This window comes from Pleurodeles waltl, chromosome 5 (assembly GCF_031143425.1).
Source record: "Pleurodeles waltl isolate 20211129_DDA chromosome 5, aPleWal1.hap1.20221129, whole genome shotgun sequence".
Taxonomy (NCBI): domain Eukaryota; kingdom Metazoa; phylum Chordata; class Amphibia; order Caudata; family Salamandridae; genus Pleurodeles; species Pleurodeles waltl.
Window position 1 is genome coordinate 858,975,222 of NC_090444.1, and position 17,141 is coordinate 858,992,362.

At 46.6% G+C, this 17,141-nt stretch overlaps 1 protein-coding gene across 1 annotated transcript in view; it reads right to left on the reverse strand.

Annotated features, from left to right (window-relative positions):
- Positions 1-17,141, reverse strand: part of LYST (lysosomal trafficking regulator) — a 2,674,875-nt gene that overhangs the window by 2,481,444 nt on the left and 176,290 nt on the right. The window contains 1 exon segment of the mRNA XM_069234946.1: positions 12,839-14,858. Coding sequence (XP_069091047.1) covers positions 12,839-14,858 — 2,020 coding nt within the window.

The following is a 17,141-nucleotide window of genomic DNA, read 5'->3' on the forward strand; positions in this document are numbered from 1 at the left end:
CTTGTGATGTGGGGTAATGCCCATGCTGAGCTGCACTGGTGAATACCTCCTGGTCTCCTAACAGATGTTATAGGGAGCAGGGCTCTGGCAGCATTAACCCCCACCACACACACACACTTCTGCTGCCCCTCTCACACTTTTTGCCTGGGTTTTAGATACTTCAACTGAAGAGCACTGGGTCCCTGCCAACCAGGTCCCCACTGCCAGGGTTCCTTTCCTAAAACAAAACCCTTGGTCACTTGATACCAGGCCCTTTGGTCCCATATAAGTCCCTAGAAAATTGTCCCTGGTATCTAGGGCATGGATAATGAAAAGGGCCCCTCAGAGCTGCAGCAAAACTTGTGCCTCTATGAGGGACCCAGCACCAACCTAATTCAGACTGCTATTGCAGGCTGCGTGACAAGGGGCTCCCAAAATTGGAAACTCAACATGGCACACAAACTGTGTGCCATGACCCCTAACACTGCATGTTATATACTTAAGTCACCCCTCTATCAGGCCTTTTAGCCCAAAGGCAGGGCACATTATATTACATGTAAGGGCAAATCTGCATGAACAGATATGCCCCTGCTATGTTTTTGAGATTCCACAGATATAGTAAGTGACCAGGGAAGCCATTTTAAATACATGTGCTGGGCACAGGTCACTATGAGTTCCCCAGCTACATGATGGCTTCACTGAAGATGTATCAAACATCTCGTATTGGTGAACCCACATTGATGTCAGTATTGGATTTACCATTAGATGCACCAAGAGGGCACCTTAGAGGTGCCTCCTGAAAACCTACCAGCTACTAGGGTTTTAACTGACTGGTACCAACTAGTTCAGCCACCTTAGCAATGTTTCTGACCCCCTAAGGTGAGAGCCAGTGTTTTAGGTGACCAGAGACAAAAGCCTGCACTAGGTGGGGTGTTGATGCCTCCTCCAGGCAGGATGGACGATCCAGGCTGGGAAGCTTCAAAGGCCTAGCCACCTTTGTAATGAGACCCAGGTCTCTCCAACTGGGTGAGATGACCAACCCTGTCCTGACCCCACTTTTGGGGGCAAGGAAGGTGGGAAAATTAGGCAAATTAGGGGGCAAGCCCACTTCATGCCAGTCCCACCCCTAAGGTGGACGAGCTGAAGTGGACACCACTGTTTAAACTCCTCCTTCTTGGTTTGGAAGGAATTATAAGTAGGTAACTCATTGGCTGTCACCTGGCACTCGCTACAATGCCCCTAAATTTAGTATTTTGGTGGCTCCCCTGAACCCCAGAAGTCAGGACCTGAATTCAGAAATGCTTTCCAGGAAAAGTGCCCTCATGGAATTTAACCATTAACTTGCAACAGGTGGTATTACAGTCTTGGCTGCCGTCCCTGTGAGGGTAGACTTCAGAGACAAGTAATTTGCTTTCTCGCAGGTGAACTCTAATGCTTTTGTGGACAACCTGCCCAAAGAAACTCCACAGCATTAGGAGATTCATTTTACCCTAGAATGGATTCTGAAAGCTGTCTCAAGGAGTAACATAGTTCACCAGTAGACTGGCAGCCTTCCTTTGGAAGGGAGTGAAATATAGCGTAGGAGGGGTGTAAGGAAATGCCTCCTTGGCATGGTTGCCCCCTGACTTTTTGCCTTTGCTGATGCTATGTTTACAATTGAAAGTGTGCTGAGGCCTGCTAACCAGGCCCCAGCACCAGTGTTCTTTCCCTAAACCTGTACTTTTGTATCCACAATTGGCAGACCCTGGCATCCAGATAAGTCCCTTGTAACTGGTACTTCTAGTACCAAGGGCCCTGATGCCAAGGAAGGTCTCTAAGGGCTGCAGCATGTCTTATGCCACCCTAGAGACCTCTCACTCAGCACAGACACACTGCTTGCCAGCTTGTGTGTGCTAGTGAGGACAAAACGAGTAAGTCGACATGGCACTCCCCTCAGGGTGCCATGCCAGCCTCTCACTGCCTATGCAGTATAGGTAAGACACCCCTCTAGCAGGCCTTACAGCCCTAAGGCAGGGTGCACTATACCATAGGTGAGGGTACCAGTGCATGAGCATGGTACCCCTACAGTGTCTAAACAAAACCTTAGACATTGTAAGTGCAGGGTAGCCATAAGAGTATATGGTCTGGGAGTCTGTCAAACACGAACTCCACAGCACCATAATGGCTACACTGAAAACTGGGAAGTTTGGTATCAAACTTCTCAGCACAATAAATGCACACTGATGCCAGTGTACATTTTATTGTAAAATACACCCCAGAGGGCACCTTAGAGGTGCCCCCTGAAACTTAACCGACTATCTGTGTAGGCTGACTAGTTTTAGCAGCCTGCCACAAACCGAGACATGTTGCTGGCCCCATGGGGAGAGTGCCTTTGTCACTCTGAGGCCAGTAACAAAGCCTGCACTGGGTGGAGATGCTAACACTTCCCCCAGGCAGGAATTGTCACACCTGGCGGTGAGCCTCAAAGGCTCACCTCCTTTGTGCCAACCCAGCAGGACACTCCAGCTAGTGGAGTTGCCCGCCCCCTCCGGCCAGGCCCCACTTTTGGCGGCAAGGCCGGAGAAAATAATGAGAATAACAAGGAGGAGTCACTGGCCAGTCAGGACAGCCCCTAAGGTGTCCTGAGCTGAGGTGACTCTAACTTTTAGAAATCCTCCATCTTGCAGATGGAGGATTCCCCCAATAGGGTTAGGATTGTGACCCCCTCCCCTTGGGAGGAGGCACAAAGAGGGTGTACCCACCCTCAGGGCTAGTAGCCATTGGCTACTAACCCCCCAGACCTAAACACGCCCTTAAATTTAGTATTTAAGGGCTACCCTGAACCCTAGAAAATTAGATTCCTGCAACTACAAGAAGAAGGACTGCCTAGCTGAAAACCCCTGCAGCGGAAGACCAGAAGACGACAACTGCCTTGGCTCCAGAAACTCACCGGCCTGTCTCCTGCCTTCCAAAGATCCTGCTCCAGCGACGCCTTCCAAAGGGACCAGCGACCTCGACATCCTCTGAGGACTGCCCCTGCTTCGAAAAGACAAGAAACTCCCGAGGACAGCGGACCTGCTCCAAGAAAAGCTGCAACTTTGTTTCCAGCAGCTTTAAAGAACCCTGCAAGCTCCCCGCAAGAAGCGTGAGACTTGCAACACTGCACCCGGCGACCCCGACTCGGCTGGTGGAGAACCAACACCTCAGGGAGGACCCCCGGACTACTCTACGACTGTGAGTACCAAAACCTGTCCCCCCTGAGCCCCCACAGCGCCGCCTGCAGAGGGAATCCCGAGGCTTCCCCTGACCGCGACTCTTTGAATCTAAATCCCGACGCCTGGGAGAGACCCTGCACCCGCAGCCCCCAGGACCTGAAGGACCGGACTTTCACTGGAGAAGTGACCCCCAGGAGTCCCTCTCCCTTGTCCAAGTGGAGGTTTCCCCGAGGAATCCCCCCCTTGCCTGCCTGCAGCGCTGAAGAGATCCCGAGATCTCTCATAGACTAACATTGCGAACCCGACGCTTGTTTCTACACTGCACCCGGCCGCCCCCGCGCCGCTGAGGGTGAAATTTCTGTGTGGACTTGTGTCCCCCCCGGTGCCCTACAAAACCCCCCTGGTCTGCCCTCCGAAGACGCGGGTACTTACCTGCAAACAGACCGGAACCGGGGCACCCCCTTCTCTCCATTCTAGCCTATGTGTTTTGGGCACCACTTCGAACTCTGCACCTGACCGGCCCTGAGCTGCTGGTGTGGTGACTTTGGGGTTGCTCTGAACCCCCAACGGTGGGCTACCTTGGACCAAGAACTAAGCCCTGTAAGTGTCTTACTTACCTGGTAAAACTAACAAAAACTTACCTCCCCCAGGAACTGTGAAAATTGCACTAAGTGTCCACTTTTAAAACAGCTATTTGTCAATAACTTGTAAAGTATACATGCAATTTTTATGATTTGAAGTTCCTAAAGTACTTACCTGCAATACCTTTCGAATGAGATATTACATGTAGAATTTGAACCTGTGGTTCTTAAAATAAACTAAGAAAAGATATTTTTCTATATAAAAACCTATTGGCTGGATTTGTCTCTGAGTGTGTGTACCTCATTTATTGTCTATGTGTATGTACAACAAATGCTTAACACTACTCCTTGGATAAGCCTACTGCTCGACCACACTACCACAAAATAGAGCATTAGTATTATCTCTTTTTGCCACTATCTTACCTCTAAGGGGAACCCTTGGACTCTGTGCATGCTATTCCTTACTTTGAAATAGCACATACAGAGCCAACTTCCTACATTGGTGGATCAGCGGTGGGGTACAAGACTTTGCATTTGCTGGACTACTCAGCCAATACCTGATCACACGACAAATTCCAAAATTGTCATTAGAAATTCATTTTTGCAATTTGAAAATTTTCTAAATTCTTAAAAGTCCTGCTAGGGCCTTGTGTGTTAAGTCCCTGTTTAGCATTGTCATTTAGAGTTAAAAGTTTGTTAAAAGTTTGAAATTAGATTCTAGAAACAGTTTTAGATTCTTTAAAAAGTATTCCAACTCTTAGCAGAATAATGTCTGATACAGAGATGCAGGTGGTGGAACTCGACACCACACCTTACCTCCATCTTAAGATGAGGGAGCTAAGGTCTCTCTGTAATATCAAAAAAATAACCATTGGCTCCAGACCTACCAAAATTCAGCTCCAGGAGCTGTTGGCAGAGTTTGAAAAAGCCAACCCCTCTGATGATGACCTCACAGAGGAAGAAATTAGTGACTTGGAGGCCAATGTCCCTCCTCCAGTCCTAAATAGGGAGAACAGGACCCCTCAAGTCCTGTCTCCAACTGTGTTAGTCAGAAATAGTGAGTCCCTCACAGGAGGGTCCCACATTTCTGAAATCACTGAGGATGCTCTCAGTGAAGATGACCTCCTGTTAGCCAGGATGGCCAAAAGATTGGCTTTAGAGAGACAGCTCCTAGCCATAGAAAGGGAAAGACAAGAGATGGGCCTAGGACCCATCAATGGTGGCAGCAATATAAATAGGGTCAGAGATTCTCCTGACATGTTAAAAATCCCCAAAGGGATTGTGACAAAATTTGAAGATGGTGATGACATCACCAAGTGGTTCACAGCTTTTGAGAGGGCTTGTGTAACCAGAAAAGTGAACAGATCTCACTGGGGTGCTCTCCTTTGGGAAATGTTCACTGGAAAGTGTAGGGATAGACTCCTCACACTCTCTGGAAAAGATGCAGAATCTTATGACCTCATGAAGGGTACCCTGATTGAGGGCTTTGGATTCTCCACTGAGGAATACAGGATTAGGTTCAGGGGGGCTCAAAAATCCTCGAGCCAGACCTGGGTTGACTTTGTTGACTACTCAGTGAAAACACTAGATGGTTGGATTCAAGGCAGTGGTGTAAGTAATTATGATGGGCTGTACAATTTATTTGTGAAAGAACACCTATTGAGTAATTGTTTCAATGATAAACTGCATCAGCATCTGGTAGACCTAGGACCAATTTCTCCCCAAGAATTGGGAAAGAAGGCGGACCATTGGGTCAAGACAAGGGTGTCCAAGACTTCAACAGGGGGTGACCAAAAGAAAGGGGTCACAAAGACTCCCCAGGGGAAGAGTGATGAGACAGCCAAAACTAAAAATAGTAAAGAGTCTTCTACAGGCCCCCAAAAACCTGCACAGGAGGGTGGGCCCAGAACCTCTTCACAAAACAATGGGTACAAGGGTAAAAACTTTGATCCCAAAAAGGCCTGGTGTCATAGCTGTAAACAGCATGGACACCAAACTGGAGACAAGGCCTGTCCCAAGAAAGGTTCCACTCCAAACTCCCATCCAGGTAACACTGGTATGGCTAGTCTCCAAGTGGGATCAACAGTGTGCCCAGAGCAAATCAGGGTCCACACTGAAGCTACTCTAGTTTCTGAGGGTGGGGTGGATTTAGCCACACTAGCTGTCTGGCCGCCTAACATGCAAAAATACAGACAGCAACTCTTAATTAATGGGACTAGAATAGAGGGCCTGAGGGATACAGGTGCCAGTGTCACCATGGTGACAGAGAAACTGGTTTCCCCTGGCCAATACCTGACTGGAAAAACTTACACAGTCACCAACGCTGACAATCAGAAAAAAGTACATCCCATGGCAATGGTTACTTTAGAATGGGGAGGGGTCAATGGCCTGAAACAGGTGGTGGTCTCCTCAAATATCCCAGTGGACTGTCTGCTTGGAAATGACCTGGAGTCCTCAGCATGGGCTGAGGTAGAACTAAAAACCCATGCAGCAATGCTGGGTATCCCTGAACTGGTGTGTGTGAAAACAAGAGCACAGTGCAAGGCACAGGGTGAACAAGTAGAGCTGGAGTCTGGAAGAATGGCCCAGCCTACCAAGAGGAAAGGAAAGTCAGTTGGGAAACCAACTGCAACACAGCAAAAGAAAGGGAACCTCTCTTCTCAGGAAGAAGTTCTGCCCTCTGAGGGAACTGAGCCTTTGGAGCTTGAACCTTACCAGGTTGAGCTCTTAGGCCCAGGGGGACCCTCAAGGGAGGAGCTGTGTAAGGGACAAGAAACCTGTCCCTCTCTTGAAGGCCTTAGGCAGCAAGCTGCTGAAGAGTCCAAAGGCAAGAAAAATGGAACGCATAGGGTCTATTGGGAAGATGGACTCCTGTACACTGAGGCCAGAGACCCCAAACCTGGTGCCACTAGGAGAGTGGTAGTGCCTCAGCTGTTCAGAGAGTTCATCCTAACATTGGCCCATGACATTCCCCTTGCTGGACATTTGGGACAAACCAAGACGTGGGAGAGGTTAGTCAACCACTTCTACTGGCCCAATATGTCCAACATGGTTAAGGAGTTTTGCCTCTCCTGCCCCACCTGTCAAGCCAGTGGTAAGACAGGTGGGCATCCAAAGGCCCCCCTCATTCCACTTCCAGTGGTGGGGGTTCCCTTTGAAAGAGTGGGTGTGGACATAGTTGGTCCACTGGAACCTCCCACAGCCTCAGGAAATATGTATATCCTGGTAGTAGTGGATCATGCTACCAGGTATCCTGAAGCTATTCCCCTTAGGTCGACTACTGCCCCTGCAGTAGCCAAGGCCCTCATTGGTATCTTTACCAGAGTGGGTTTCCCTAAGGAGGTGGTGTCTGACAGAGGTACCAACTTCATGTCAGCATACCTAAAGCACATGTGGAATGAGTGTGGAGTGACTTATAAATTCACTACACCATACCATCCACAAACTAATGGCTTGGTTGAGAGATTCAACAAGACATTAAAAGGCATGATCATGGGGCTCCCAGAAAAGCTCAAAAGGAGATGGGATGTCCTCTTACCATGTCTGCTTTTCGCTTACAGAGAGGTGCCACAGAAGGGAGTAGGATTCTCACCCTTTGAACTTCTGTTTGGTCATCCTGTAAGGGGACCACTTGCCCTTGTTAAAGAAGGCTGGGAGAGACCTCTCCATGAGCCTAAACAGGACATAGTGGACTATGTACTTGGCCTTCGCTCTAGAATGGCAGAGTACATGGAAAAGGCAACCAAAAACCTTGAGGCCAGCCAACAGCTCCAGAAGTTTTGGTATGACCAAAAGGCTGCACTGGTTGAGTTCCAACCAGGGCAGAAAGTCTGGGTTCTGGAGCCTGTGGCTCCCAGGGCACTCCAGGACAAATGGAGTGGCCCTTACCCAGTACTAGAGAGGAAGAGTCAGGTCACCTACTTGGTGGACCTGGGCACAAGCAGGAGCCCCAAGAGGGTGATCCATGTAAACCGCCTTAAGCTCTTCCACGACAGGGCTGATGTCAATCTGTTGATGGTAACAGATGAGGATCAGGAGGCAGAGAGTGAGCCTCTCCCTGATCTTCTGTCATCAGACCCAAAAGATGGTACAGTAGATGGAGTGATCTACTCAGACACCCTCTCTGGCCAACAGCAAGCTGATTGTAGGAGAGTCCTACAACAGTTTCCTGAACTCTTCTCCTTAACCCCTGGTCAGACACACCTGTGTACCCATGATGTGGACACAGGAGACAGCATGCCTGTCAAGAACAAAATCTTTAGACAATCTGACCATGTTAAAGAAAGCATCAAGGTGGAAGTCCACAAGATGCTGGAATTGGGAGTAATTGAGCGCTCTGACAGCCCCTGGGCTAGCCCAGTGGTCTTAGTCCCCAAACCTCACACCAAAGATGGAAAGAAAGAGATGAGGTTTTGTGTGGACTACAGAGGGCTCAATTCTGTCACCAAAACAGATGCCCATCCAATTCCAAGAGCTGATGAGCTCATTGATAAATTAGGTGCTGCCAAATTTCTAAGTACCTTTGACTTGACAGCAGGGTACTGGCAAATAAAAATGGCACCTGGAGCAAAAGAAAAGACAGCATTCTCCACACCTGATTGGCATTATCAGTTTACTGTTATGCCCTTTGGTTTAAAGAATGCCCCTGCCACCTTCCAAAGGTTGGTGAATCAAGTCCTTGCTGGCTTGGAGTCCTTTAGCACAGCTTATCTTGATGATATTGCTGTCTTTAGCTCCACCTGGCAGGATCACCTGGTCCACCTGAAGAAGGTTTTGAAGGCTCTGCAATCTGCAGGCCTCTCTATCAAGGCATCCAAATGCCAGATAGGGCAGGGAACTGTGGTTTACTTGGGACACCTTGTAGGTGGAGGCCAAGTTCAGCCACTCCAACCCAAGATCCAGACTATTCTGGACTGGGTAGCTCCAAAAACCCAGACTCAAGTCAGGGCATTCCTTGGCTTGACTGGGTATTACAGGAGGTTTGTGAAGGGATATGGATCCATTGTGACAGCCCTCACTGAACTCACCTCCAAGAAAATGCCCAAGAAAGTGAACTGGACTGTGGAATGCCAACAGGCCTTTGACACCCTGAAACAAGCAATGTGCTCAGCACCAGTTCTAAAAGCTCCAGATTATTCTAAGCAGTTCATTGTGCAGACTGATGCCTCTGAACATGGGATAGGGGCAGTTTTGTCCCAAACAAATGATGATGGCCTTGACCAGCCTGTTGCTTTCATTAGCAGGAGGTTACTCCCCAGGGAGCAGCGTTGGAGTGCCATTGAGAGGGAGGCCTTTGCTGTGGTTTGGTCCCTGAAGAAGCTGAGACCATACCTCTTTGGGACTCACTTCCTAGTTCAAACTGACCACAGACCTCTCAAATGGCTGATGCAAATGAAAGGTGAAAATCCTAAACTGTTGAGGTGGTCCATCTCCCTACAGGGAATGGACTTTATAGTGGAACACAGACCTGGGACTGCCCATGCCAATGCAGATGGCCTTTCCAGGTTCTTCCACTTAGAAAATGAAGACTCTCTTGGGAAAGGTTAGTCTCATCCTCTTTCGTTTGGGGGGGGGTTGTGTAAGGAAATGCCTCCTTGGCATGGTTGCCCCCTGACTTTTTGCCTTTGCTGATGCTATGTTTACAATTGAAAGTGTGCTGAGGCCTGCTAACCAGGCCCCAGCACCAGTGTTCTTTCCCTAAACCTGTACTTTTGTATCCACAATTGGCAGACCCTGGCATCCAGATAAGTCCCTTGTAACTGGTACTTCTAGTACCAAGGGCCCTGATGCCAAGGAAGGTCTCTAAGGGCTGCAGCATGTCTTATGCCACCCTGGAGACCTCTCACTCAGCACAGACACACTGCTTGCCAGCTTGTGTGTGCTAGTGAGGACAAAACGAGTAAGTCGACATGGCACTCCCCTCAGGGTGCCATGCCAGCCTCTCACTGCCTATGCAGTATAGGTAAGACACCCCTCTAGCAGGCCTTACAGCCCTAAGGCAGGGTGCACTATACCATAGGTGAGGGTACCAGTGCATGAGCATGGTACCCCTACAGTGTCTAAACAAAACCTTAGACATTGTAAGTGCAGGGTAGCCATAAGAGTATATGGTCTGGGAGTCTGTCAAACACGAACTCCACAGCACCATAATGGCTACACTGAAAACTGGGAAGTTTGGTATCAAACTTCTCAGCACAATAAATGCACACTGATGCCAGTGTACATTTTATTGTAAAATACACCCCAGAGGGCACCTTAGAGGTGCCCCCTGAAACTTAACCGACTATCTGTGTAGGCTGACTAGTTTTAGCAGCCTGCCACAAACCGAGACATGTTGCTGGCCCCATGGGGAGAGTGCCTTTGTCACTCTGAGGCCAGTAACAAAGCCTGCACTGGGTGGAGATGCTAACACTTCCCCCAGGCAGGAATTGTCACACCTGGCGGTGAGCCTCAAAGGCTCACCTCCTTTGTGCCAACCCAGCAGGACACTCCAGCTAGTGGAGTTGCCCGCCCCCTCCGGCCAGGCCCCACTTTTGGCGGCAAGGCCGGAGAAAATAATGAGAATAACAAGGAGGAGTCACTGGCCAGTCAGGACAGCCCCTAAGGTGTCCTGAGCTGAGGTGACTCTAACTTTTAGAAATCCTCCATCTTGCAGATGGAGGATTCCCCCAATAGGGTTAGGATTGTGACCCCCTCCCCTTGGGAGGAGGCACAAAGAGGGTGTACCCACCCTCAGGGCTAGTAGCCATTGGCTACTAACCCCCCAGACCTAAACACGCCCTTAAATTTAGTATTTAAGGGCTACCCTGAACCCTAGAAAATTAGATTCCTGCAACTACAAGAAGAAGGACTGCCTAGCTGAAAACCCCTGCAGCGGAAGACCAGAAGACGACAACTGCCTTGGCTCCAGAAACTCACCGGCCTGTCTCCTGCCTTCCAAAGATCCTGCTCCAGCGACGCCTTCCAAAGGGACCAGCGACCTCGACATCCTCTGAGGACTGCCCCTGCTTCGAAAAGACAAGAAACTCCCGAGGACAGCGGACCTGCTCCAAGAAAAGCTGCAACTTTGTTTCCAGCAGCTTTAAAGAACCCTGCAAGCTCCCCGCAAGAAGCGTGAGACTTGCAACACTGCACCCGGCGACCCCGACTCGGCTGGTGGAGAACCAACACCTCAGGGAGGACCCCCGGACTACTCTACGACTGAGTACCAAAACCTGTCCCCCCTGAGCCCCCACAGCGCCGCCTGCAGAGGGAATCCCGAGGCTTCCCCTGACCACGACTCTTTGAATCTAAAGTCCCGACGCCTGGGAGAGACCCTGCACCCGCAGCCCCCAGGACCTGAAGGACCGGACTTTCACTGGAGAAGTGACCCCCAGGAGTCCCTCTCCCTTGTCCAAGTGGAGGTTTCCCCGAGGAATCCCCCCCTTGCCTGCCTGCAGCGCTGAAGAGATCCCGAGATCTCTCATAGACTAACATTGCGAACCCGACGCTTGTTTCTACACTGCACCCGGCCGCCCCCGCGCCGCTGAGGGTGAAATTTCTGTGTGGACTTGTGTCCCCCCCGGTGCCCTACAAAACCCCCCTGGTCTGCCCTCCGAAGACGCGGGTACTTACCTGCAAACAGACCGGAACCGGGGCACCCCCTTCTCTCCATTCTAGCCTATGTGTTTTGGGCACCACTTCGAACTCTGCACCTGACCGGCCCTGAGCTGCTGGTGTGGTGACTTTGGGGTTGCTCTGAACCCCCAACGGTGGGCTACCTTGGACCAAGAACTAAGCCCTGTAAGTGTCTTACTTACCTGGTAAAACTAACAAAAACTTACCTCCCCCAGGAACTGTGAAAATTGCACTAAGTGTCCACTTTTAAAACAGCTATTTGTCAATAACTTGTAAAGTATACATGCAATTTTTATGATTTGAAGTTCCTAAAGTACTTACCTGCAATACCTTTCGAATGAGATATTACATGTAGAATTTGAACCTGTGGTTCTTAAAATAAACTAAGAAAATATATTTTTCTATATAAAAACCTATTGGCTGGATTTGTCTCTGAGTGTGTGTACCTCATTTATTGTCTATGTGTATGTACAACAAATGCTTAACACTACTCCTTGGATAAGCCTACTGCTCGACCACACTACCACAAAATAGAGCATTAGTATTATCTCTTTTTGCCACTATCTTACCTCTAAGGGGAACCCTTGGACTCTGTGCATGGTATTCCCTACTTTGAAATAGCACATACAGAGCCAACTTCCTACAAGGGGTCATAGGATTGATAGGTTAGTGAATCTGTGAGTGATTCTGTGCAAGATGTTACCCATTTCCCATGTCGGGAGCTAAATAGAAAGATTTAAACCTAAACTATTCTGCCTTACTGATAAAGCCTTGTCCATGGACAAACCTTCATACTTTGCCAACTTCCTTGCCTTCCCAGGAATCCAAAGAATACTTGAGAACGTCATAGTGGAAAAGCCATACTAGCTGAAGTTCCCTGGCTTAAAACGTATTTTTCAGAAACACTCATTGTCCAGTGCGCCACCTCTGCCTGGAACTCCTCTTGATCTGAGAACAAACCCCTCTCTGGTTTCCTTTAGAAAATATCTGAATACAAACCTCTTCTACATTTACCTGAATTAACCCATTCCCCCGTCACCCCAAAAAAAAAAAAAGTGCTTCACCTCTGTATCTTTCTTCCTTTACTGTCTCACATAACTTTGAACGACTCCTACTAGGTTATTGTAACCCTGCTATACAGTTTTGCTATTGTCATGTATTACATTCAATTTCATTGTAAGCCGCCCTAATACTACTTGTGGAACAGGTCACTATGTAAAACAGGTAAATAAGATGCTCAAGTTATTTTTATAACACAGTGACCGACAATTACTTAGCCTTTGGGCATTTTAATTCAAACAATTTGAGGGTCGCAATTCAGCTTTCAATACAATGCTTTGCAATCAAACTAGCACTATCTTCATGTTAAACTGTACATTAAATTAAAGTTAGTGCCACAATCTATAAATTGTGGAGCACATTAAATCCTCAGTAAATATGCTAAAAAGGTAAAAGGAATTCTCAAACCTGAATTGAAGTAATGTGGGCAACATTTGCAAATACGTTTGCAGCACTTCTGGAGGTGAACACTTGCTGTGATATCTGCATATATTTGCACAGGACATATTTACATTGAGCAGCTGTGATTGGTGAACTAATTCAACTCCTCTTTGGAGAACTGGTTTAAATATGTAAATATAAAGCTTCCGCTGAAAAAGAGGATTTCCTTTAAAAACCAAGTGGCAAATGTGGCTTGAAATTTGCTCACTGAGCTGGTTGTCATCACCGAACACAACAGTCTGATAAGTCTGCAAGGCATCCCACTTCAATAATAAGTCACCAGGACCACTATTAGGCAAGATTCCTTGGAACCTCTGAGAAGACGAGCTTGCTGGTGGCTCAACGTCTGTGGCTGTTTCATGAAAATCTTCAAATTCAGCAAGTTGATCAATGTCAATGGTACAAATGTTGCAAGCTGCAGGCTTTATTTTTGTAGAAACGTCTCCACCACCTAACTGATCTAAGAGGAGTTTGTTAAGTATATCCACAATACGATTTTGAACATTTTTCAGTATGGGCAACTTCAATACATGAAGAAGTGGAGCAATGACAGTCTTGGGGTCCATGCAGCAGCAAATTCCCACATCATGAATACCTGAAAGAAGCTGCATGTATGTGCTAGTCAGAGAAACACGTTGAAGTAGGCGCAGACATTGCTGTGCACATACAGCAATACAGCAACATCGGTCGGGATAGCACAAATCTCCATTACCAATTTCCCCAAAAGAGTTTTTGAAAGCTTGATTTCTAAAAGCAGACACTGGTAGACCTGAAAGATCTCTGTGGTGGTGCATAAAATGTGAATATTCACATCGTCTATGTCTTCTTCTTGTACACATGGTTTGATGTAGTTGTTCTGCTTTCACTTTTTTGATTGTACCGATTATTTTTATGATGCAGGAAATCAAAAATGTAACATGTTCTGAAGGCTGAATGAAAGGATCTTCATCTCTTGCAGATAACCATTCCATTTGCAGCACTGCTGTTTCAAGGAGATCAAGCCCCTGGAGTTGTATAAACTCATGAACTAGATCTATGGCTTGGCTGAAACAGAAAGGATTTGATGAAGCAGTCTGCAGACAACAAAACAAAGTTTGTAAAATGCCTTCCAAAAGCTCAGAGAACAAAAGGCATATGTGACGGCATTTGGAAACCGTGAAATTCTGCGGACTTCCCTCTAAGATTTGACTTTTTCTTGCAGTAAAAAGATAAGACTGTTCTTCCAAATATGCTTTGATTTTTAAAGTTGATCTCAGCAAATTAGTCATATTTTTTCTAAAATCACGAGGCATGTTTTGCGAGCTCATAACATTAAAAGACATTAGATGCAACACTGTTCGAAGTATCATCCGCCTGACTAATGCTACTGGCTCTTCTGTCCAGCCAGCAGAAACCATTTCAGCTTCTGTAAAGTCACCAATGTTGTAACCATCTCCAAACCCAGACAGGAAATCTGTTAAGGTTGGTACCACACTGGCTACCAATGGAGAATTACGATTCAAATTCACATCAATTATACAAATTTTTTCCAACAGTGATAACAAGACATGACACAGGTCAAAAGGACAATTGTCCACGGTATTAAGAAGAGAGAGATCACTCGAAGTCCCTAAGTTGAAGTCTGGAATGTTTCTTGTAACATTTTCTAAATTTATGGTGCTGGAAGGGAGGCTCTTCCCCATCGTTGTGTGCGACCCCACCCCAAAACTTGCAAGAGGTTCTTTAGGATCACTCAAAACTGTGGACTGTAAACACTTTTCTTTAACCATCAATGTATTGTTTTCATCAGAACTGGTCTCTGAATCTGTAGTAGGTAGATGGCTATTCGAACCATTTCTCACTGAGTATAGATTGGAAGCTGTGTGGGGATGTCCAGTTTTCTTTTTTGAAGGACTTTTCTTCAGGGGAACTTGAACAAATGCAGATGAACTTCTCTCAGTAAAGGTTTTTTCCCAAGCATTAACCAACGAACTCAAACATGTAAAATCTGGAATGGAGAAAAACTGGAAATTAGTAATGAAAAAATAAAGAGAAAAGAGTGCTATTCTCTTTGTACATTATAAATATAATCACTAAATCACAAGTTAAGACATAAGATACAGCTATATCTCTTTGGCAAGTCCTCTCAAAGTATTCACATGGTGTATCATTTAATGTAATTGTTGTAATATAGTTTGGTATTGTTTTTACATTTATAAGATAAGGTAGATGTCACTTAAGATAGAAATTTAATATAGAAGTTATAAGTAATTAAGGTTCTAGAAATGGTATGATCTGCTCCCCTGCGAGGGAGGTGGAACATGGAACATTCAGGCTGTGGGAGACTGGAGGGTGGAATAGAATGTTGAGAGATGACTGGAAGAGCTATGAAGTAGAAGGAACAATAAAAGCTGTGAGAAGGGCGGAATATTGGAGATGAAAATAAAGTCTGAATCTTAAAGATAAATGCTACGTTGGACTTTATAATACTGGCGACGAGTTAGTGCGTGAGGGGGCACTTTCATCTCCACCCCTTTCAGGTACTTCAAATAATCAACCTCGTCTACTATTCTGAACCCGATTCCTACGTCTAATTGTTGAAGAAGTCTCTTCATGTTTTCCCGCGAGTGAAAGAAATATAATCTACTGCGGTATCTGCCTTTATATGGAACAATTCCTCTTTACGAGTGCTTGCAACCACGGTGAACCACAGTGAGTGTAAGAAGTAAAATCAGCTACGGGTGCACTTTGTCTTCCTCCTCTATGTGGCTATGAAGCACAACAAGTAAACGTTCCTTCAGCATTTCTTCGCCCTCTCGGTGACATTTCTGGCGCGCTACATTTTAAACACTCTATCGATCTAGTGAAGCCGCGCTGACGGAGACATCACTCTTTCAACGTGTCTCCGACCTGTCACGGTACCACGCTGACAGGCACAGCTTTCTACACATAAAGATCCGAAGAGTCACGAAGCTGCGATACTCAATTGTGCCGCGCTGCCGCCTGTCAGAAACCAAGTACCGGCATTATTTTCACGAGCCGCGCTGACGGAGACAGCATTCTCTCAGCGTGTCTCCAGCCTGTCATGAATCACGCTGACAGGCACAGCTTTCTGCACATAAAGAGCCGAAGCCGTGCTCCTGTCAGGTGACTCTAAGCTGCGCTCCTCATCTTTGCCGCATTACCACCTCAGTAACAATTCACTTCAACATTTCATCAGCATTATTTTGGCCTGTCAACAGCTTTCTACACATAAAGTTCCGAAGAGTCACGAAGCCGTGATACTCATTTGTGCCGCGCTGCCGCCTGTCAGAAACCAAGTACCGGCATTATTTTCACGAGCCGCGCTGACGGAGACAGCATTCTCTCAACGTGTCTCCGGCCTGTCATGAATCACGCTGACAGGCACAGCTTTCTGCACATAAAGAGCCGAAGCCGTGCTCCTGTCAGGTGTCTCTAAGCTGCGCTCCTCATCTGTGCCGCATTACCGCCTCAGTAACAATTCACTCCAGCATTTCACCAGCATTATTTTGGCCTGTCAAGAGCGCTCTTTCAGTGTGGCCTGTTAAGAATCACACTGACAGGCACAGCTTTCTGCTCAAACGTGTCATGTTAACAAATGCCTAGCGCTTCTAGAAGAAAAATGCTGACAGACTTAGCTAATGTTAACGTTAAATAGCACTAACGGTTGGCAATATTGTGAACATTGTGTATCTCAAGTAACTATACTTAAGGACTTTTTCTCTAATTTCCAGTATTACTTCCTTATTTACCTGATATAAAATACATGTTTAATTTACTATAGTACTTTTCATATGGTATAATTACAGGGTGAAAAGAAATTAATTTTCAAGGTTATTAGTCTAATTAATAAACTAATTAAAAAAAAATTATATAGGTACAATGGCTGCTGCAGGGATGTCCCAACCAATTCCATTCTTAAATGAAATGGGGGAACCAAATGTTCCATGGAAGGATTGGTTTAAGATTTTTGAGTCTTACCTGATAGCAATTGGGGGGGATAAATTCAATCCTATCAGAAAGCAACACATCTTACTACACAATTTGGGGACACATGGTAGGAAAATTTATGAATCCCTTCCTGAACCTAACATTCCTGATGGACAAGCTCAGGATGAATATGTTACAACATATTTAAAACTTGAAAAACAATTTGGAGACAGGGTCAACGTCGTACTTGAACGACACAAATTCTTTTCTAGATGTCAGGGAAAACAAGAAACAGTAATTAATTATATTGCTGCATTGAGAGGTTTATGTACTCTGTGTG